The sequence below is a fragment of the Leptopilina boulardi genome, unplaced genomic scaffold (genome assembly GCF_019393585.1).
Source record: "Leptopilina boulardi isolate dan_hultmark-lab unplaced genomic scaffold, ZJU_Lbou_2.1 LbouV2_330, whole genome shotgun sequence".
In the NCBI taxonomy this organism is placed as follows: domain Eukaryota; kingdom Metazoa; phylum Arthropoda; class Insecta; order Hymenoptera; family Figitidae; genus Leptopilina; species Leptopilina boulardi.
In genome coordinates, this window is record NW_026137897.1 from 882790 (window position 1) to 904782 (window position 21993).

General features: G+C 22.2%; 5 protein-coding genes across 8 annotated transcripts in view; 1 reads left to right on the forward strand and 4 right to left on the reverse strand.

Annotated features, from left to right (window-relative positions):
• Positions 1 to 50: 50 nt before the first annotated feature.
• Positions 51 to 4970, reverse strand: LOC127285244 (pre-mRNA-splicing factor syf1 homolog). The gene is made up of 15 exons (XM_051311144.1): positions 4781 to 4970; positions 4397 to 4551; positions 3856 to 4186; positions 3343 to 3642; positions 2936 to 3083; positions 2676 to 2827; positions 2274 to 2494; positions 2034 to 2196; positions 1844 to 1957; positions 1588 to 1750; positions 1318 to 1427; positions 1027 to 1230; positions 677 to 887; positions 268 to 453; positions 51 to 183 (listed from the first exon to the last, which is right to left on the reverse strand). The coding sequence occupies exons 1-15, from the start codon at positions 4811 to 4813 to the stop codon at positions 95 to 97; spliced, it is 2580 nt and encodes an 859-aa protein (XP_051167101.1). The 5' UTR covers positions 4814 to 4970; the 3' UTR covers positions 51 to 94.
• A 228-nt stretch (positions 4971 to 5198) lies between these two features.
• On the forward strand, positions 5199 to 7606 carry LOC127285098 (GDP-fucose protein O-fucosyltransferase 1). Its single transcript, XM_051310909.1, has 6 exons — positions 5199 to 5396; positions 5801 to 5916; positions 6014 to 6137; positions 6484 to 6848; positions 6922 to 7158; positions 7230 to 7606. The coding sequence occupies exons 1-6, from the start codon at positions 5279 to 5281 to the stop codon at positions 7434 to 7436; spliced, it is 1167 nt and encodes a 388-aa protein (XP_051166866.1). The 5' UTR covers positions 5199 to 5278; the 3' UTR covers positions 7437 to 7606.
• A 55-nt stretch (positions 7607 to 7661) lies between these two features.
• On the reverse strand, positions 7662 to 13062 carry LOC127285097 (carnitine O-acetyltransferase-like). Its single transcript, XM_051310908.1, has 12 exons — positions 13041 to 13062; positions 12588 to 12676; positions 12312 to 12445; positions 12019 to 12154; positions 11647 to 11819; positions 11381 to 11534; positions 9846 to 10011; positions 9417 to 9604; positions 9116 to 9216; positions 8749 to 8871; positions 8184 to 8643; positions 7662 to 8000 (listed from the first exon to the last, which is right to left on the reverse strand). The coding sequence occupies exons 2-12, from the start codon at positions 12630 to 12632 to the stop codon at positions 7803 to 7805; spliced, it is 1878 nt and encodes a 625-aa protein (XP_051166865.1). The 5' UTR covers positions 12633 to 12676; positions 13041 to 13062; the 3' UTR covers positions 7662 to 7802.
• Positions 13063 to 13390: 328 nt separating this feature from the next.
• On the reverse strand, positions 13391 to 21751 carry LOC127285096 (carnitine O-acetyltransferase-like). 3 transcript variants are annotated; one of them, XM_051310907.1, is made up of 12 exons: positions 21619 to 21751; positions 17476 to 17564; positions 17175 to 17308; positions 16872 to 17007; positions 16498 to 16670; positions 16139 to 16292; positions 15459 to 15624; positions 15046 to 15233; positions 14739 to 14839; positions 14425 to 14547; positions 13880 to 14339; positions 13391 to 13724 (listed from the first exon to the last, which is right to left on the reverse strand). In XM_051310907.1, the coding sequence occupies exons 2-12, from the start codon at positions 17518 to 17520 to the stop codon at positions 13527 to 13529; spliced, it is 1878 nt and encodes a 625-aa protein (XP_051166864.1). In that variant the 5' UTR covers positions 17521 to 17564; positions 21619 to 21751; the 3' UTR covers positions 13391 to 13526. The 3 variants fall into 3 exon arrangements, with proteins under 3 accessions (XP_051166864.1, XP_051166863.1, XP_051166861.1); XM_051310906.1 differs by lacking the exon at positions 21619 to 21751 and adding an exon at positions 18437 to 18672; XM_051310904.1 differs by lacking the exon at positions 21619 to 21751 and adding an exon at positions 18348 to 18672.
• LOC127285099 (low density lipoprotein receptor adapter protein 1-like) overlaps positions 20351 to 21993 on the reverse strand; it is a 36076-nt gene continuing 34433 nt past the window's right edge. For both annotated transcript variants that reach the window (XM_051310910.1, XM_051310911.1), the window contains one exon: positions 20351 to 21958. In XM_051310910.1, coding sequence (XP_051166867.1) covers positions 21764 to 21958 — 195 coding nt within the window. In that variant the 3' untranslated portion in view covers positions 20351 to 21763. The remainder of the gene's footprint in view (positions 21959 to 21993) is intronic.

A 21993-nucleotide genomic window follows, 5' to 3' on the forward strand; every position in this document is an offset into this window, starting at 1 on the left:
ATGTTTTAATTATTTTTGTTATGAGTAGGAAAATAATTTTACTTATTACGTTAAAAAAAAAAACGCTTTATTGAAAAATATTTACTTTTACTATTTATGAATTATCGTCATCGTCATCATCATCTTTTTTTCGTAGACTGCCAAACACTTCAGATGGTATAATTTGTTTTTCTACTGGAATATCTGAAATGAAATTTCTTCTTTTAGCAAATCGATCAAAATTTCATTAATTCTTAAATTAATTTAAATTTTTAAAAAATTTCTCACCTTCCGTTTCGGGACCATTTTCATCTCCCTCGTCATTATCATTGTCATCATCATCATCATTGTCCATATCCATGTCAATATCAATTTCATCAGGATTCGTAACTTGTGGTTCTGTTGTTTTTCCACCTTCTGTTGCGCCGCGTATAAATTTAATTGTATTCTTAGGTCCCGGTGGTGGAGGCATTTCTAAAATTTGAATATTAAATTTCAGTTGAATTAATTTAGTTAATTAATAGTTTAATTTAGTTTTCAATTTAAATTTAGATAATAATTATATTCTATTGGATAATTAATTTTATTTAAAATTAATCATTCCTCATTGTATTAATATTTCAAGGCGAAAATATTAGTTTTTAGTTGAAATTATCGATTTAGTTAGGAAAAGAAAAAATTGTTTTTGAATAATTACCCGATACTTTGCTGTCTAATAAACGCATTGCATCCATTGGTTCAGTGATTTGATTCGTGGCACTATTTTGTATTTGTGCAGCCATCATATTCACATTTGTATTGTATTTAGCTTGAACGCTACGTTTTATTCTCAACATTTCACGCATTGTGTCCTCATTTCCATGACGAACCTCAAATTCCTTCCAGACTTGCCAAAAGTTCGATGTTGTCTGATATAAAAACATTTTCATTCAATAATTGATAAATTATGATAATTTCAATAATTATTATAATAATTTATAAATAATAATAATAATTTCAATAATTATTATTTTTTGATATTAATTTTAAATAAATAGTTTTACGTACCCGAGGATCGCACATTTGTGAACAAAATGCATAAATTGCTCTCGAACGATCGACTTCGCCTAATTTTGTTTCCATTTCAGCAAAACGTAAACACATTTCTCTTGAATTTTCTTCATTTAGAACTTCAATAGCTTTCTCGTAAATTGTTCTTGTTTGAGGAACACCATAAATATTTGCCGCTTTCTGAATATAAACGTTGAACATCTGAAAATGATATACATTTTTTTTTTTTAATACTATTCACTCGTGAGAATTTGATTATTATTTTCTAAGAATTTCTTTGGAAAATACCTCGAATTTTTCCTCAGGAAGAACAGCATCTGTTGCACGTTCATAAACTGACATTGCGTGTCTTGCGAGACCATAATCTTCCTCCAATTTTGCATAAAGTAAATACAAATCTAAAATTATATTTATTATTCAATTTTTAGGATAATTTTATTATTTTTATTAATTATATATTACTTTTTAATCATATATTATTATATAGTTCTTACTATATTATTATAGTAAGAATTATTTATTAATAATTAGAATTAGTAAGAATAAAAATAAACTCACTTTTGGCATATTTAGGTGGACAATGTTCGAGACATTGTTCAAATAAATCTCGCATACGTTCCAATTTTGTGCCCTCGTAACGTTTTTTAAACTTTTGAAGATATGTGTTCCATATATCGTAAACATTCGGCCATTTAAAGAGAGCAATTCCTTTTTCGTAAGCCTATAATAAAAAGAAAATTTAAATTAATATATTATCAGAATAAAATATTAATTCTTTGAAAATTAATTTTCAAAAATCCTGACTGATAATTACTCTGAAAGCTTCTTCGAAATAATTGTTTTCCTCCAAAAAGACACCGTAGTTTATAATAATTTGAGGGGTTGCTATTTTTAAATCGATTATTTTGTCATAAACCGCTTTACACATCTAGAAAAAAAATTGAAATTAAAATAAATTTAAAGGAGAAAAGGTATATTTTAAAAAATAAAACAAATAAAATTACTTTAAATGTTCCAAAGCTCTCTTCAAGATCCGCATACATGGACCAAACTTTTAATGATTTATATAATCTCATTTGAACCGATTCATTTTCGTCGTGATAGGCAACTTTTCGTGATGGCATTGCAGTAGCGCGTTGCATGAGCCTCAAGGCTTCTGCTATATTGCTGTAAAAATAAATAGTAAAATTAGTTATTAAATTATTAAATAATTTATTAAATTATAAAAAAAAGAACTGCTTTACTTGTGTCTAATTTCCATTTCTGCCCATTCACACCAAACGGAAGCGAGATCGTCGACTTTTAAATATTGTACGAGAGTTGCTTTTTCAAATACAACTCTCGCGTCCGGTATTTGAGAATTATTCTCATAAAACTTTGCAAATTCCACCCATAATGTGTGTAATTTTCCAACAGCCAATTCTGGTTGAACTGTACTCACTGCCTCTGTATATGTATTGATAATCTGAAATTTTTTTTTCAAAAATTTAACATAAATTGCATATTTATTATTATTTATTGATATTAATAGCTATTTTTAAATTTATTATTATTTATTGCTATTAATCGCTACTTTTTGAATTTATTATAACGTTTAATAATAATTAATAATAATCGTTTAATTTAAATAATTTTCCTCTTTTTACCTCGTGCGGTTCTCCCTCGTAAAGTGTAACACGTTTATGCCATTCTTGTACATTGTGAGGATTTTGTCTCAACATTACCGAATTAAGTAACAATAATCGTCTCTCAAGTAGATTTTCATAACGAGCAAGTCTTAATTCTTCTTCTATTTCGTCTGAAATTAATTTTATATTTTTTTTTAAGTTGTTATAGATATTTTAAAAAAAATATTTTGACAATACTGTCGAAAAATTAAATTTTATTCACATATTAAATTATTTACCTTCTTCAGTTAGATTCAAATTATTGACATTTTCTTCTAAAACTTTTTTGTAACTTAATTCTTCAAATTGTGCGTATGCATCGAAAACTTGAGTGAAATCTCTCACTGTTTTTACTGTTTGTATAGCCTCCTCGTAAATATCTCTCGCCTAAAAATTATATAAATAAATAAATTAATAAATTAATAATAAATAAATTTATTTTTTTTAAATTAATTAATATTTAGATAAATTAGCTTTAAAAATTTTCCAATTTATTTACAAAATTTAGAAAAAAAAAATCTTTTATATTTTATTATAATATTATTTTAATTTTAATTTTTGTTTTTAAATGAAACATTTGTAAAATTCTAATTTATAAAGTTTTAAAAATTCAATTAATTTGATACAAATAGAATTAGAAATATACCCTTTCAAAAAGTCCACTACGAATATAATAATCAGCAAGGGAATTCCATAATGAACCCAATGAATCTGTATAACGTCGAAGACCACCTCTAATTATTGCATCAACATTTAGTGTTTTTATTTGCGTTGGATGTTTTGATATTAAATCGCACAATTCGGACCATAATTGATGTTTTGATTTTCCATGCTTTGAAACAAAATCATCTTGATTAACAATATGAGCAAGTTGAGTTGCTGATTCGTCCAATCGATCTATTGATATTAAATATTCGATATAATCCTCCGTATCTTCTGGTGCCATCTGAAAATTAAATTTACTATTACTTAATAATTTATTAATAATACTTAATAATAATTATTTATTAATTAATAATTAATTAATAATAATAATTAATTAATTAATAGTTAATAATAATTATTTATTAAATAATTATTAGTAAATTATTAATCTTTCTAAAATTTATAATTGTTTTTAAAAGAAATTCTTTTTTTTCAAATTAATTTTGTCACTTGCCTTTAGATATCTTCGAAAAACTCTTACAGCAGTCTCGGGAATATTATGCATTTTCACAAAATTTAAATAAAGTGGCCAAATTCTATGATGTTGGGTAATGGGCAATGCCCTTAGTGCTTTATCAAAAACATGACGAGTTTGTGTTATAAAACCCTGTTCAGTCATAAAAATACAATAATTTATCCATATTCGTGGCATTTTATGCATCCACACCAATGCTCGTTCAAAAGCATTGCCAACATCCTCGTAAAGTGGATGTTGTATATTTCCTTTAACTTGATCCTTCAATTTTTTTAGTCTTAGTCGAAGATAATTATTCCACAATTTATAACTAGAAGAAAAAATTTACATAATTTTATATTAACAATAATAATTTTTACAGTCGTTGAAAATAATTATTTCACGGTTTATAACTAGGAAAAAAAATTGAATTTATTTTTTTTTACAAGTCCTAAATAGTTAATATTCAGTAATTAAATTTTTATTTAAAAAAAATTCTTTTTAGACTTAAATCTAAGACATTCGAAATTTTTCTCTTTACCTTCCTGGTAGTTCTTTGAGGGCTCGTTCGTAAACAATATTCAAATTTGGACTCTTTGTTGCTTTTAAATGATCAATATATCTCTGCCAATGTTTCACCGAAAAAGGATTTCGTAATATTTCCTCCTCATATGGTAAATCCTCTTCATTTTGTAACTAAACAAATTTAATTGTACTTTTATTTTTAATATAACTTTTCGAATTTTTTCACTTATATAAAAGTAACGAGAAGTTTAAATAAAAATTTAAAAATTAGTTTTAAAAAAATTTATTAAACTTGAAAATATTTTTTAATAATTTAATTAAATAATTAATTAATTTATCTTTAATAAATAAATATTTAAACGCTAAACAAAATTTTATAGGTTAGAAAACAATTTCTTACAAGTGCTAAGGAATTTTCACTAGAATCAGCCATTATTTCTTTTTATAAATTAAAACTTATTATACACTGTACATTATACAAATTAATTATAGTTAAACGTTGCAAAAAAGTACGTTTATTACATTAATTAATATACAATTATTTTTTAACGAAATGTCAACGTTTCGGCACGCTGTGTTGTCAAATTGCAGAGCGGCACTGAGTTTGCGCAATAGAAATTTTAACGTTGACCAATAGAAATGTTTGCCGCTCTTTCTATATTATTTCAAATTGATTGGTGAATTTTAAATAAGCGCGCCATATTTTGACAAAAGGCGAACGCACAATAATAAAGTTGTATGAGATAGAAAAGGACACAAATACGATTTTCGCGAATTTATTGTGCGTTTGGCTTTAATGCAGAAACATCGTTTCCCGTTTCCATGACAACATCAGTTGAATTTTTCTTGTGTTGACAACTTGTGTATATTGTTACTTTTTTTTTTTATTAATTTAATAATGTTTAATAATAAAAAATTAATTGTCATCAGTTTATTTTTAACAAATATTGTTACATGTTTTTGTAATAATATCGAGTTAGACGTTAATGGATATATTGCATATTGTCCCTGCATGGGTAAGTAGTATTTTTCGGTTTTTTTTTTTTTTTGTGAAAATAAATTAAATATTTTTCATTATTAATGGTAGTTAACAAAGAAATGTATTTTTAAATACTGTTAGAATTTAATTTCACTGTCAAATTCTATTTGTCGATAAAATTGATAAAATTTCGTAAACAATTTTGAGGTTATGTTTTCGACTTCTATTCTGGTTTCATTCATTTATTATTTAATAATTAAACTTAAAGACGAAATTATTTTTTATTATTATTACATATTACTAGTATTATTATTATTATTATTAAATAATATTGAAAATAATAATTAATAGTAATAAATAGACTTTACCGATTTTTCTTATCTGCGATTATTTTTTAAATTCAAAGGAGGGAAAATACTTTTGAACAATTAAATTTTACAGGTCGATTTGGAAATCAAGCGGATCATTTTTTAGGTGCGTTAGGTTTTGCGAAATCTTTAAATCGCACTTTAATTTTACCCGCATGGGTTGAATATCGAATAGGAGAACTCAGATCGGTATGGGGGAATTTTTAGTCAATAGTTAGAAATTTATTTATTATTTTGTGTAAATTTTTGTGATTTTACTAATTTTTTTTTTTTTTTTTATTTACAGTTACAAGTTCCATTTGATACTTATTTTAATGTGACGCATCTGAAAACTTGCCATAAGGTCATATTAATGGAAGAATTTATGAAAGAAATTGCTTCAAATGTTTGGCCATCGGAATATAGAATAGGTAAAATTTCAAAATTATAATTAATTAGAGAATAATTATATTCAAATTTTAATTTAAATTAAATTTTAATTTATTTTAAATAATAAAATTAATTTTCATTTTAAATAATAAAATTAATTTTTATTTTAAATAATAAAATTGATTTTTATTTTAAATAATAAAATTAATTTTCATTTTAAATAATAAAATTGATTTTTATTTTAAATAATAAAATTAATTTTCATTTTAAATAATAAAATTAATTTTTATTTTAAATAATAAAATTGATTTGAAATTAAATTCCAAATTTAAATAAAATTACAAAATTAAAAGATTTAATTTTTATACATATAATGTAAATTTTTAGCTTTTTGTTATTCGCCACGGGGAAATACGACAAATTGCAATCCAAAGGAAGGAAATCCCTTTGGTCCATTTTGGGATACATATAATATTGATTTCGTTGATTCGGAATTTTATGGACCAATGCATTACGATATGTATCATGGCGATATGGCGAATCAATGGAAGAAAAAATATCCCGTTGTTACGTGGCCAGTTCTTGCATTTACGGGAGCACCAGCAACATTTCCTGTTCAACTAGAGAATAAATATTTACAAAAATGTTTACAATGGACTGATGATATTTCCGAGAGAGCGAAAAATTTTATTAAACAAAAACTCCCAGCCGGTGCATTTATTGGAATACATTTACGTAATGGAATTGATTGGGTAGGAAAATTTAAGCAAAAATTTTGTCGGTAATTTTTTTTTTTGATTTTTAATAAACGATTTTTTTTTTCAGGTCAGAGCATGCGAATTTACATCAAGTAGTCCAAATCTTTTCGCTGCTCCCCAATGTTTAGGTTATAGAAATGAACGTGGAAAAGCAACATCAACAATGTGTTTTCCACCTCTGGAAATTATTTTACGTCATATTAAACGTGTAATTCGCAATGACAATAATATTAAATCAATATTTGTTGCATCTGATAATAATTACATGATCAACGAATTAAATATTGCTCTAGCCAGAATGGAGGTTAGATTTTTATTTTCATCTTAATGTTATAATTAATATTTATTTTTTTTATAACAAATTTTCTTTTATAGGTTCGAGCGTTTAGACAAGAAGAACCTGTGTCTTCGCATTTAGATCTTGCAATTCTTGGAAAAGCAAATTATTTTATTGGCAATTGCATATCAACATTTTCCGCTTTTGTAGCACGCGAACGTGATGTTAAAGGTCTTCCCACATTTTTTTGGGGATTCCCACCAGAAAAAGGAAGTGCCATTTCTAATAATCATGAGGAACTGTAAAACTTGACTAGTCAAATTTCATGTAAAAAGCATATCATTAATATTTATTCAAACAAAGCAACAAAACAATGAGATTATTTTTTTTTTATAACAAAGATTTTTATACGAAAAAAAATATAAATAAGAATAATTTGTATTTTTAATTTATAAATATTTTTTACGAAGAACAAGATTTTTTTTTTTAAATATAAAATGGTTTTTTTTTATATAAACCTTGCGAAAGCGTTTTTTAATATTATAGATTAGATTTATTGATTTCATATGTATGACCTTTCGGCCTTTTACATTTCCCATACATATTTTTTCATGTTTTTTAATATTATATTAACGTATATTAATTTATTATACGTTAATATAATTCTAATTTTATTCTTCGGCGATTTTCTTCATTAGACGTAAACTATCTTGTAATGTTTCCGCGAAAGCTTTTGTACAAGTTTCGGGACTATCATTCATAGAAGAGCAAGCGAAAAGAATGTCGTCTTTTCTTGGATTGTAACAACATCCGTAACCATTTGGAACAAATGGACCGAAACACGCGACTGAGGCACTTTTAAAAGGCAACTACAATATTAATTAATAATTCATATATTTTTTAAATACTATATATTATTTATTAATATTTAATAATTAAATTTTCTGTTGGAAATTATTTCATTTTATTAATTTTAAAAATTAATATTCAAAGTTAATAAAATGAAATTCTTTTTTTGAGACTTAGATTAAAAAAAAAAAAATTTCTATTACCTGACTGGTAGCCAATGTAAAATATCTGCTTTTAGTCCAACCAATGTCTTTAAAAAATTCCGGTAATTCCATTTTTTCATCATTAGCTATCATACTGAGTCCAAAGAAAAATTTATCAACACCTTCGCCTATTGATGCTTCTCTTGCCGTTTTTTTATGCATAAAAATTGCATTAATCATTGCTTTTTTCTTTTCACTATTATTACCATAATTTGAGTTTATTAATTTTGCAAATTCAACAGATTCACTACTTGTCGATCGTATACAATCAGTTCTTCCATTAATAAATCTATGAAGAATTACTGCTTGAAATTGTGATGGTGGTTTTTTTTGCAATTTATAAAATGTCACTTGCATTGCTATTTGTATAAAACTATCGGGACTCAATTTCCATTTTTTTATTTCATCACTACCAAAATCTTTGAAAGTAAAACATTCCATGTCAATATTTTCAGAATAACTGTTAACAAAAAAGAAATTAATGGGATAAAATTAATTTATACATTTTTTTATTTGTAATCTAATGAAATGAAATAGAAATAGAAATAAGAAAATGAAATATTACTAATCGACTACAGTTGTAGCTTCTTTAATTGCTTCTTCTATTTTGTCATTTAATTCGAAATTTAATTCCTCTCCTTGTGGGAAATCTTTCGCGTCTTCACATTTAATGTTCATTTTACTCGTTCTGAAATTTATGAATTTCAATTACAATTTTATAATATTTTTTTAATTAATAATTTCTTATTATTAATTTAATTAATAATTCTTTTTATTAATTTTATTAATAATTTTTTTTTATTAATTTTATTAATATTTTTTTTTTATTAATGTTATTAATAATTAATTTTTTTAATACTTCTTTACTAAATATTTTCTTATTCTTCATTTTTGTCTTTATAATTATGTTTTAATAAATTAAAATTTCTTACGCGTGATTTAATACAAAGTCGTGAATAACAGCCGTGGGACGACCATCACATGGACTATGTTCCATTTGAAACCCAACAAATCCATCACAAGATATTATATACTAGAAAAAAATTTCAATTATTAAATTAATCAAATTAATATAATTTTTACTTTTTTCAATAAATTAAATAAATTATTAATTTAATATATTAAAAATTAATTTTCATATAAATTGAAAACAATTATCTTAAATTAAATAAATTGAAATTAATATCAATAAATATTAAATAATGAATATTCGTTATATTTTAATTAATTTACCTGAAGTGTTTTATCATGCCATCGATTTCCGGAATTCGTGGAAGAACTATAACCAGTCATTGATTGAACTGATCTTACAGATTCATTATTTTTTGTTTTAAACGCATCATTTGGAAGTTGTTTATCCAAACAAAGAACAAATAAAGACGATTCAATATCTTTAAGTATTTTCCCATTGGAACCAATTTCTATAATTTCGAAAAAAAAAATTTATTTATTTTGTCTACTGAAATTTAAATTATTATTTAATTGCCTAATTAATTATTCAATCAACTATTTAATTAAAAGATTAATTTATTATTTTGTTAATTGGGTAACCAATTAAGTTATTGAATAATTATTTAATTTTGCGATTAATAAATTATTTATTATTATTATTATTATTATTATTATTTATTTGATTTTATTGGCGGTATTTATTTAATTTACCTTTAAGTATTTCATGATTTTCTGCCCAAGTATCTCTATCGTTTCCTGTTAAAATTCCAACTGGTTTTCCAGGAATATTTGAGCGATTTACTATATCTTTAATGGAAGATTTTAATTGATTTTCAGTCAATGGTTTATTACAATGCAGGAGATTTAGTTTAAAAAGCTGCAAAATAAATTATTTTATTATTATGAAATAATTTCTAATTTTAATATATGATGTATTCCAAGCCAAAGTGTAAGTCCATCTGCAATTGCATCTCCGATTTTTTTGAGATTTTTTTTTTTCTTTTAGTACTAATTGAGACTAGCTTACATGAATTTTTCAAATTTTTTTAGCAAGCCGTTTTCGAGTTATGGAATTTTGAAAATTGGAGAATTTTCATGAGTTTTAATTTTTAAATGCTCATAACTTCCTTAAAAATGTATCAATTTTAAAAGTCTTTTTTTTATATGTGTTTTTAAATGTACTTATCAAAAAAAATTGAAAATTTTTTTTAAATCGGAATTTTTCAAAAATTTTTGAATTTTGAATTTTTTAAAAATATTTTTGGTTTTTTTTTAATACTACGTACTTTTATCTATTTTGAAGCGCTGATTACGAAAATCATAATGACAAAACCCAAAAATTTGATTTTTATGGTGAAAACCATAAAAAAAATTCCCAAAATTTATGGTTTTTTTCGTTTATTGGGTAAAATATTCAAAATTAAAAAAAAAACTTTCAAACAAAAGTTATAGATGTTATTGAAATACATATTTTTTATCTTATGCATTTTTTTTTAATTTTGTATATTTTACTCAATAAACGAAAAAAACTATAAATTTTGGGATTTTTTATGGTTTTCACAATAAAAATCAAATTTTTGGGTTTTGTCACTATGATTTTCGTAATCAGCGCATCAAAATACATAAAAGTACGTAGTATAAAAAAAAACTAAAAATATTTTTTAAAAAATTCAAAATTCAAAAATTTTTGAAAAATTCCGAAAATATAGTAAATATTGATTGCCCATTATCAAACTAGGCTTTAAAGTTTCATAAAAAGTAAGTTTTTTGAAAAAATTTTGAACAAAATCGATCAGTACGTCAAATGAGAAAAATGACTTTTTATCATTAAAACTCAAAAATTTGATTAAAAAAAAATTTTCCATTTTTTTTTTGATAAGTACGTTTAAAAACACACATTTTGAAAAAAAAGACTTAAAATTAATGCATTTTTAAGGAAGTTATGAGCATTTAAAAATTAAAACTCATGAAAATTCTCCAATTTTTAAAATTCCATAACTCGAAAACGGCTTGCTAAAAAAATTTGAAAAAATTCATGAAAGTTAGTCTCAATTAGTACTAAAAGAAAAAAAAAAATCTCAAAAAAATCGAAGTTGCAATTGCAGATGGACTTACACTTTGGCGTGAAATACATCATAAATAATAATTTTTTATATATTAATTCTAAGACTTATTGAAAATATTTTTTGAATCTTTCAATAATAAATTTTCCTTTAAGAGAGAAAAGTAACAAAAAAATTTCTTACACGATTATTGGAGATAATTATTATATGCTCTGCAAAATCTGTATGCAAAAGATTGTCAACTATTCGATTCGGCTGACGATGACTACCTAATATTGAACCATATTGAAGCATATCAAGAGGTTCATTATGAACCATTTCCTGTTTCATTTTTCCACTGAATATTAAAAAAAGAATGTAATTTGTAAATTAAAATTAATTAATTTTTTTTTTTTTAATTAAATAATTGAAAAAAAGAATATTATTTTTTGTCTATTGTTAAATTCTACCTTTTTAATAAAGCATCGAATTTACAAACACCTTCAATCAGACGAGCTGCAAACGAATGCATTTCATCCAAATTTTGAAAATTTTGTGGAGGAGAAATTATTCCTGGACTTGTATTAACAATTACCGGTATACGATAGCCTAAATATGCTTCTCTCAACCACCATTGATTTAACTGTAGAAAAGAATTTTATTTAAAAAAAAATTTTCACATTCGAAAAAACTAATTTTCAACAATACGTTTACTTTTAACGAAAGAAATTTTTTTCATTTTTAAAAAATTTCTCTCTATATCAAAAAAAATTTTGTAATTATGAAAAAAATATTAAAATTTCACAAAATTTTAACTTTTGATTGAAAAAAACAAATCTTACCCAATTTTCAGTCTTATCGTATCTCTCTTGTAATTTTTTGTATAAAATTGGTCCAGGTCCATTTTCACTAATAAAATGATTAACAATTTTCTCGGTATTGGAAAATTCCTCCTCGTTTAATAGTGGTTTTAATGATCTGAAAATTATTATTTTACTTGATTAAATATAAAAATCAATTTATTGTAGGTAGAAAAAAATAATTTTAATAAAAACAAAATAATAAAAATAAATTTTACAATAAAAAAAAATTTAATATAATTAATAAAAATATAATATAAAAATATTTTATCTACATTAAATATTTCTGAGCGCTTTTTTTCAAGTCAGGCACCGGTTGCTTCGGTAGAGTAACATGATTAAGTTTCAAAGATGTTATTGATAAAGACTGTTGCATTTTTGGAGGTTTAAATTTTAATCCTCTAACTAACTATAAAGAAAGAAATTAATTAATTAAAAATTCAATTTAAAAATTAATACCTCATTAAAGGCTTAGAGTTTGAAATTTTCAAATTATTTTACTTTTACAAGTCTGACATATTGTATATAGATTTCTATACATTTTAACTTACCGGTAATTTATGTAAATTCGAGAGAATAGATGAGAATTTTTGCATGATTGGTTAGTTTTATATTTTGCTCTCTTAAAGTGTATTCTTAACTGTAGATAACAAGATTAATTTCATGAGACAACAATTAAGTTTAAATAAATAAAAGATAATAAAGTTAATTATTGTATAAGTCACGTGATCGCCATAATACTAATTTCTCGATAAAAAATACTGTATGAATTAAGATGAAATTTTTTTACAAGATTAATATAAAAAAAAATAAACAATAATGTCCAAAAGTAAGAATATTCTGTTATATTAATTTTCTTAAAAAAGAAAATTCGCAAAAATTACCGACACATTTACATATTAAATTTTCTAACAAATTTTTCAAATTTTTCTAAAAAAAATAATTATTTTTTACTACAATGACTTATTTTTATTATATTTTAGATTTAATGATTTTATACTAACACGTTTATCAAATTAACACAATAACTATAAATAAAAACATTACATAAAAGAAAAGGAATACCTGCTTTATCATAAAGATAAAAAACAAGTTCACTTATAATAAGGTAAAAGAAAAAATAAAATAGTTTTACATAGTAGTAAATTATTTAGACATTGTAATAGTAAAAATATTTTTCTTAAAAAAAAAACAAAAAAAAACAAACAAAAAAACAAATAACAAAATTTATAACAAATAAAATATTTTTACTTACGATTTTAAAAATTAAATAATTTTTATAATTACAAGAATAATTTACTTTTAATCAATTAAATTGATTTAACTTTTTTCCATAATAAAAATAATTAGGTAATTATTATTTTTAACAAATTAATTAATTTATTAATAAATTCTATAATGAGAAATATTACACATTTTTTTTATAATAAAAAATAATGTTAAATCTTACACAATTAAATTTTACACAATTTGAAATAATTACATTAATTTTATTCTTGGGCAATTTTTTTCATTAGACGTAAGCTATCTTGTAATGTTTCCGCGAAAGATTTTGTACAAGTTTCGGGACTATCATTCATAGAAGAGCAAGCGAAAAGAATGTCGTCTTTTCTTGGATTGTAACAACATCCATAACCATTTGGAGTAACTGGACCATAGCACATAACTGAGGCACTCTTAAAAGGCACCTAAAATTAATTAACAATATATAATTTCTTCTTGATACATTTTTTTGAGATTAAAATTTAAGAATAAATTAATTAAAAATAATATTTATTCTTAAATAATTTATTAGAAAATAATTTATTTTAAATATAGAAAGGAAAAATTTATTTTCTCTTACCTGACTGGAAGTCAATGTAAAAGATGTGCTTCTAGTCCAACCAATGTCTTTGAAAAATTCCGGCATTTCCATTTTTTCATCATTTGCTATCATTTTAAGTCCAAAGAAAAATCTATCGACTCCTTCGCCCATTGCTGCCTCACCGGCAGTTTTTTTATGCATATTAATTGCATTAATTAATGCTTTTTTCTTTTCACTAATGTTATCACAATTTGAGTTTACTAATTTTGCAAATTCAACAGATTCACAACTTGTCGATCGTATACATTCAGTTCTTGCATTAATAAATCTACGAAGACCCGCTGATTCATAGTGTGCTGGTGGTTTTTTTTGCAATTTATAAAATGTCACTTGCATTGCTATTTGTATAAAACTATCGGGACTGAATTTACATTTTTTTATTACATCAGTGCCAAAATCTTTGAAAGTGAAACATTCCATGTCAGTATTTGCGGAAGTTCTGTCAAAAAAAAAAGGAAAAATAAATTAAATGAATAAAATTAATTAATTTTTTTTTTTAATCTAGAAAAAAAATGAAATATTACTTATCGACTGCTATTGTGGCTTCTTTAATTGCTTTTTCAATTTTGTCATTTAATTCGAAATTTAATTCCTCTGCTTGTGGGAAATCTTTCGCTTCTTCACATTCAATGTTCATTTTACTCGTCCTGAAATTTATGAATTTTAATTACACTAATTTTATAATAATTAATTAATTTTTTATTATTAATTTAATTAACAATTTATTAATTTTAATAATAACTATTTTTTTATATTAAAATACTTCTTTACTAAATATTTTCTTGTTCTTCTTTTTTTGTTTTTATAATTATGTTTTAAAAAACTTAAAATTTCTTACGCGTTATTTAACGCAAAATCGTGAAGAACAGCGACGGGACCACCTTCACATGGACTATGTTCATATTCTAATCCAACAAATCCATCACAAGATATTATATACTAGAAAAAAATTTCAATTATTAAATTAATCAAATTAATATAATTTTTACTTTTTTCAATAAATTAAATAAATTATTAATTTCATAGGATTAAATATTAATTTTCATATAAATTGAAAACAATTTTTTTTTAATTAAATAAATTAAAATTAATATCAATAAATATTAAATAATGAATATTCGTTATATTTTAATTAATTAATTTACCTGAAGTGTTTTATCATGCCATCGATTTCCGGAATTTGTGGAAGAACTATAACCAGTCATTGATTGAACTGATCTTACAGATTCATTATTTTTTGTTTTAAACGCATCATTTGGAAGTTGTTTATCCAAACAAAGAACAAATAAAGACGATTCAATATCTTTAAGTATTTTCCCATTGGAACCAATTTCTATAATTTCGAAAAAAAAATTTATTTATTTTGTCTACTGAAATTTAAATTATTATTTAATTGCCTAATTAATTATTCAATCAACTAGTTAATTAAAAGATTAACTTATTATTTTGTTAATTGGGTAATCCATTAAGTTATTGAATATTTAATTTTGCGATTAATAAATTATTTATTATTATTATTTATTTATTTCATTTTATTGGCGGTATTTATTAAATTTACCTTTAAGTATTTCATGATTTTCTGCCCAAGTATCTCTATCGTTTCCTGTTAAAATTCCAATTGGTTTTCCAGGGACATTTGAACGATTTACTATATCTTTAATAGAAGATTTTAATTGATTTTCAGTCAATGGTTTATTACAATGCAGGAGATTTACTTTAAAAATCTGCAAAATAAATTATTTTATTATTATGAAATAATTTCTAATTTTAATGTATATATATATATATATATATAATAATTTTTTATATTAATTCTAAGACTTATGAAAATATTTTTTGAATGTTTCAATAATAAATTTCCCTTTAAGAGAGAAAAATAACGAACGAAACCCCCAAAAAAATTTCGCATTAAATCGAAAGTCCCAAATTTACAAAGGAAATATTAACAATTTTTTTTAAATAAATATGATTAGATGCGATTATTTATTAAATAAAGCAAATAATGATTTGCATAAAATGTGTCAATTGTTAAATAAAGTAACTAAATAATAATACTAATAATAGTAATAATAATACTAATAATAATACTACTACTAATATTAATAATAATAATAATAATAATAATAATACTACTACTACTACTAATAATAATAATCATAATAACTAAATAATCCTAAGACTGAATAAAAAATTGATTACGAAATATTGTCAAGAGTAAATAAATATAAAATTTCTTACACGATTATTGGAGATGATTATTATATGATTTGCAAAATCTGTATGCAAAAGATTGTCAACTTTTCGATTAGGCTGACGATGAGTGCCGAGTATCATACCATAGGGAAGCATATCAAGAGGTTCGTTACGAACCATTTCCTGTTTAATTTTTCCACTGAACGTAAAAAAAGAAAATAAATATTTGCAATTTTAATTAAAATTAGTTAATCCTTTTTTTTAATGAAATTATAAAAAAAAGAAAAAAAAAGAAAGAATCTTAAAATTTAATAAAAAAAAAATAATAAATAAAAAATAATAATAATTTAAAAAATTTTTAATCTTAATTAAAAGAATCTTAGTTTCTTTTTTTCAAATTCTACCTTTTGACCATAGCGTCGTATTTACATACACCTTCAATTAAACGAGCTACAAACGAATGCATTTCGTCAAGGTTTTGAAAATTTTGTTGTGGAGAAATTATTCCTGGACTCGAATGAACAATTACCGGTGTACGATAGCCTAAATATGCTTCTCTCAACCACCATTTATTCATCTGTATAAAAGAATTTTATTTAAAAATTTTTTCACATTCGAAAAAACTAATTTTTAACGATAAGTTTTTTTTTGTTTTAACGAAAGAAATTTTTTTTTTTTTTGCAAAATTCTTCTCTATATCAAAAAAATTTTGTAATTATGAAAAAAATATTAAAATTTCACAAAATTTTAACTTTTGATTGAAAAAAACAAATCTTACCCAATTTTCAGTCTTATCGTATCTCTCTTGTAATTTTTTGTATAAAATTGGTCCAGGTCCATTTTCACTAATAAAATGATTAACAATTTTCTCGGTATTGGAAAATTCCTCCTCATTTAATAGTGGTTTTAATGATCTGAAAATTATTATTTTATTTGATTAAATATGAAAATTAATTTATAGTTGGTAGAAAAAAATAATTTCAATTAAAACAAAATAATACTAAATAATTAAAAAAAAATTATAAAAAAATAAAAATATAATATAATAAATAAAAATATAATATAAAAATATTTTATCTACATTAAATATTTCTCAGCGGTTTTTTTCATGTCAGGCACAGGTTGCCTCGGAATAGAAAATTGATTAAGTTGCAAAGATGTTATTGATAATGCCTGTTGCATTTTTGGAGGTTTAAATTTTAATCCTCTAATTATCTATAGAAAAAAAAGAAATTAATTAATTAAAAATTATAATAATTCAATTTTATAAATTGAATTCGATAATAAGACCTCATTAAAAGCGTTAAATTTGAAATTTTCAAATTATTTTACATTAATAAGCAAAACATATTGTATATAGATATCTATAGATTTTAACTTACCGGTAATTTATTAAAGTTCGAAAGAACAGATGAGAATTTTTGCATGACTGGTTTGTTTTGTACTTTGCTCTTTTAAGGTGATTTCACAACTGTATATAGATGAGGAGATCAATTTTATGAGACAACAATTTAGTTTAAATTAATAAAAGTTAATTGAATTGATTATTGTATGTCACGTGATCGCCGTAATTCTAATTTCTCGATAAAATATACTGTTTGAATTTAGATGAAATTTTTTTTTACAAAATTAAAATAAATAAAATGAACATTATTGTGCAAAAGTAAGAATATTCTTTTAAATTAATTTACTTTAAAAAAGAAAATTCAAAAAGTACTTTCACTTTTACATACTAAATTATCTAACAATTTTTCCATGAAAATTATAAATAATTATTTACATCACTTGACTATTTTTATTATATTTTAGATTTTTTAACAAACTTTTCGCTTAATTTATTCAATATTTTACCATAAATATATTGGAGAAATTAACATTATAGTGATCACGTGACTTAATGGTTTTATACTTTTAAGTATTATTATTATTATTAATTTTATAGATGTTAATTAACATATATATCCAAAAAAAATTTATAGATATTAGTGATAAAACACATTATTCATGAAAATAGGAATATATATGTATGCTAAATGACAGTTTGTTTTAAAGGTTATTTTTAATTAAATTTGTTAATTTCCAAGTGAAAATTTGAATTTATTTAAATATCCATTGAATTTAAACATAAATAATCAAAGTACTTTATTTTGTTATTAACTTTAAAATAAATGACAAAAATTATAAGAAAATAAAAAATTATTTGACCATTTGACATTTACACATAACCTCAAAAAAAAAATTATGTAAAACTTACATTTCACAGATTAAATTTGCTTTGAACATTTAAGTAATAATTTACTTAATAAGTAATAATTAAAAAATTATATATATATTTTTACACACTCGTTATTAAATTTGTTTCCATTATGTTAATTTTTTTGTGGTTTCTTGTAATTAATAATTAGAAGATATATTGCAATTATCGATAAGTTACACTTAAAGGACTTGAGTATATATAATTCTAATTAAAAATATCACAGATTATTGCGTTAAACATTAATTATATTATTTATAAACACAAAAAACTTATAAAAGAACAAATAATAACAAACACAAATACAACAATCAAAGCGACGTTGCCACATATAGCAGAAAACACGTGTTGGGCGCCATTTTGAAAAAGAGCGCCATAATTTAAATAAATTTCTGTAATCTCTCATAATAAAATTTAAAATATTAATAATGTTAATTATAATATTATTATTTGAATATTATTTTTTGTCTATAATTTATTTATACGAAACATAATTAATTGATAAAATAAAATTAATTAATTATCATAATATAAAGTAGGTAAAAATTTAAATAAATACAATAAATTATTTGAGATATGTATTTGAGGATACTTTAGATTTACATATTTTTTTTTTTAAATTGAATTACATATAATAATTAGTCGTGTAATTATTTGACGTAAACATTTAATTATTTTTTACCCTAAACTCTATTATAAAGAATTTGTTAAAATTCTTTAATCGTAAATATAAATTAATTTCGTTTATGTAAAAATTTAATTTATATAAATGTTAATTTATATAAATATTAATTTATATATATATATATATCTGTAATTTATATACGTATATATTTTTTTTAAAATTGTTTATCAAAATGAAGTAAATAAACAAAAAGTTTATTTAACATTTTCATTTGATTTATATAAATCGTTTATATATGAACACATTATTTTAGAAAATCATACAAATTTTTTTTTATTCATATATAAAGAATGAAAAACTTGTTACCAAAAAATCAGTCAAAAACTTAATAAATTTTTTTTTGTATTTAATTAATTTTAATTAAAATTAATTACTTTCTACCTACATACAAGCATCGATTATTTAATAAATTTCTATAAATTATAATTTATTATCTAATTAATTTTTACATTAGAAACAAATTGTAACAATTATTAAATTTTTTTTTTTTTTCATAAATTCAATATCACACAATGTATAAAATTGAATTATTTCCTAGTTTAATATTAATGAATAGAGGAAATTTTAAGTCGTTATAGAATCTAACGATAGATTTTAATTAACGAGTGTTCTAATTTTTTTTTTTTTTGCTATTATAAGTAATTAATTAATTACGTCTCTTTCAATGTTACCAACGATATTTAAGAAAAATACGGAAAATCAAAATTTCAAATAGTATAATTTTAATGAAATAAACAATCAGTCTATTTTTATTTTGAAAAAAAAAATTCTTTTACTAAAATTATAATTATTTAAAACTTAATAATTAAGATTAAGTTATAATATTATAAATTAATTTTAATTAGTGAACTAAATTTTACTTCAGTAAACATTTGCAAATAAATTGGTTTAGAAAACTTAAAAAATGTTTAATTGAATAAAAATCTGAAATCATTTATTACTAATTAGTAAAAAAATTATTTTTTATCCAATAATTACTAAGTTTCTATTTAAATTAAAGTTTTACTTTCCTCCCAGAGTTAAATTCACATTCTCTGACAATAAATTCTATTTATTTTTCTTAATAATAAATTTCGTTTTTTTTTCATTAAATATATAAATAATTATTAATTATCTTAAAATATTATTTATTTTATAAAGCCAACATCATCAAATTATTTTTTGTAAATAAATTTATCAAATTTTTGGTAAATTCAAACTTTTATTATTTGAATGTATATTTTCCAATTAATTACGTTTGAATTTATAATAAAGCAAATTAAATTATTTTGTTAAATAAAATGGATATTTTTTTAATTTTTATTTAACATAGAAAAAATTTAATCTTAAAAAAATTTTATTCTCTATTATTAATTATTAATCCCTCGAAAATTGTATTCTAAAAGGACAATTGCTATTTTGCATAAAAAAAAGAGTATAACTTCATATAAAAATTTTTCAAGAAATTGGAAGTTAATAATAAAAGTTTTATTTATCTAGGTTCACAACTTGTCGAGGACTCACGAGTATAAACCCCTCTCTCTAGTTGTTTCTTTTTCAGATCGAAAAGAAAAAGAAGTCGTTTAAAGAGAAAAATCTCCTTTTGATGCTAGTTTATATATAAGATTCGAGAATGTTCACACTTTTTACCCCCTAAGTTGAAAAAGTTTTATTTTTTTTATCAGCTTTAGAAATTTAATCTCATTTTATAAAATTCGATCGTTTTTAAATTATACATAAATTATCTACGAAAATAAATTCAAATTTTTTTTAATTTTAAAAAAACACGATTTTTGGCAATACAATTCTTCTGTATTTCTTTTGTTAGTTTTATTTTTAGATATTTTTTAAATTGTAATTTTTTTCGTTTGAAAAAAAAACCTTCATTGTAAATTATAATTAGTTGAAAGAATATATTATTTTTCCATTAAAAAAAGAAACAGTTTAATAAAGCAAGTTTTTTTTTTTATAGAAAATTTGGAAAAAAAATCCCATGAAAAATTTCGATATTTGAAAAATATTTAAAAATTTGAAAACAATTCGAAATATAAAAAAATTTGTTAAAATAGCCAGAGAGTAATTTCTTTTTGATAAATAAAAACTTTTTATATTAAACAAATTCTCAATTTTTTATTAATTAATCGAAGTCCATTAAATTTTAAGAATTTTTTTTTTAGCTATTGATAATTTCTAAATAGCGTTAGAAATAAGAAAAAAAGATTCAAAATTTAAAAAGAATAATATTTTTATACTTACAATTATTTCTAATTTTCGAAATAAATAAAAATTTAATAAAGCGAAACAATTCGATAATTGATTTTTAAAACTGAGTTAATTTTAATTTTTGAATGAGATTTTCAAAAAAAAAAAATTTTTAATTATTTTTATAAAATTAGAAAATTTAATTTTCAAAAAATTTAAAAACATTTAAAAAAAATTAGAAAAATTATTTTTTGGCATTTAAAAAAAAAAGTAAAGAAAAAAATTATTTTCTGTCATTTTAAAAAGAAATTGAAGAAAAAAATTAGAAAAAATTAATTTTAAAAAAATTATGCTCTGGCATTTTTTTTAAAAAAGAAAGTAAATAAATTGAAAAAAATTATTTACCGTATGCTTTTTTTTGTTCTTTTTGTGATTGAAAATTTTTCAACTATTGTTTGGTCTTTTTGGTCTGATTAATAGTAAGAAGTTGCTTCCAAAGACCCGTGATTAGAGGAACGTCTTGAAAGCTATCGGCCGTAAGCTACGATTGCTACGAGCACATTAAATCAAGTGAACGAGATTCGCCCCAAGCATTTTGCATTTTGAATCCAGGCGATGGTCTCGGTACAACATGATGCGATGGAGTTGATGACGTTGCATGCCTCAATGTTGTCATTGGAATATTATTTGCGGGACTATTTTTTTCAATTTTTTTACACTCTGACACATCATCTTCAAAAGAAACCTACAAAAAAAAAAAAAAATTTATTAAATATTTTT

Bases quoted from the DNA above. Each gene is read 5' to 3' on its own strand.
- LOC127285097 (XM_051310908.1), bottom strand. From the start codon at position 12,632: ATGCAAAAATTCTCATCTATTCTCTCGAATTTACATAAATTACCG. The intron at 9,605-9,845 runs GTAAATTAAATA...TCGAAATTATAG, and splicing joins AAATCATGAAATACTTAAAG to AAATTGGTTCCAATGGGAAA. The intron at 8,001-8,183 runs GTAATAGAAATT...TTAATATTGTAG, and splicing joins TTACATTGGCTACCAGTCAG to TTGCCTTTTAAAAGTGCCTC.
- LOC127285244 (XM_051311144.1), bottom strand. From the start codon at position 4,813: ATGGCTGATTCTAGTGAAAATTCCTTAGCACTT. The intron at 4,187-4,396 runs GTAAAGAGAAAA...TTTTTCTTCTAG, and splicing joins CTCAAAGAACTACCAGGAAG to TTATAAATTGTGGAATAATT. The intron at 2,828-2,935 runs GTAAATAATTTA...AATTAATTTCAG, and splicing joins TTTGAATCTAACTGAAGAAG to ACGAAATAGAAGAAGAATTA.
- LOC127285096 (XM_051310907.1), bottom strand. From the start codon at position 17,520: ATGCAAAAATTCTCATCTGTTCTTTCGAACTTTAATAAATTACCG. The intron at 15,234-15,458 runs GTAAATTTAATA...TCGAAATTATAG, and splicing joins AAATCATGAAATACTTAAAG to AAATTGGTTCCAATGGGAAA. The intron at 14,340-14,424 runs GTAATATTTCAT...TTTTTTTGACAG, and splicing joins GCCACAATAGCAGTCGATAA to AACTTCCGCAAATACTGACA.
- LOC127285098 (XM_051310909.1), top strand. From the start codon at position 5,279: ATGTTTAATAATAAAAAATTAATTGTCATCAGTTTATTTTTAACAAAT. The intron at 6,138-6,483 runs GTAAAATTTCAA...GTAAATTTTTAG, and splicing joins GCCATCGGAATATAGAATAG to CTTTTTGTTATTCGCCACGG. The intron at 6,849-6,921 runs GTAGGAAAATTT...TTTTTTTTTCAG, and splicing joins TACGTAATGGAATTGATTGG to GTCAGAGCATGCGAATTTAC.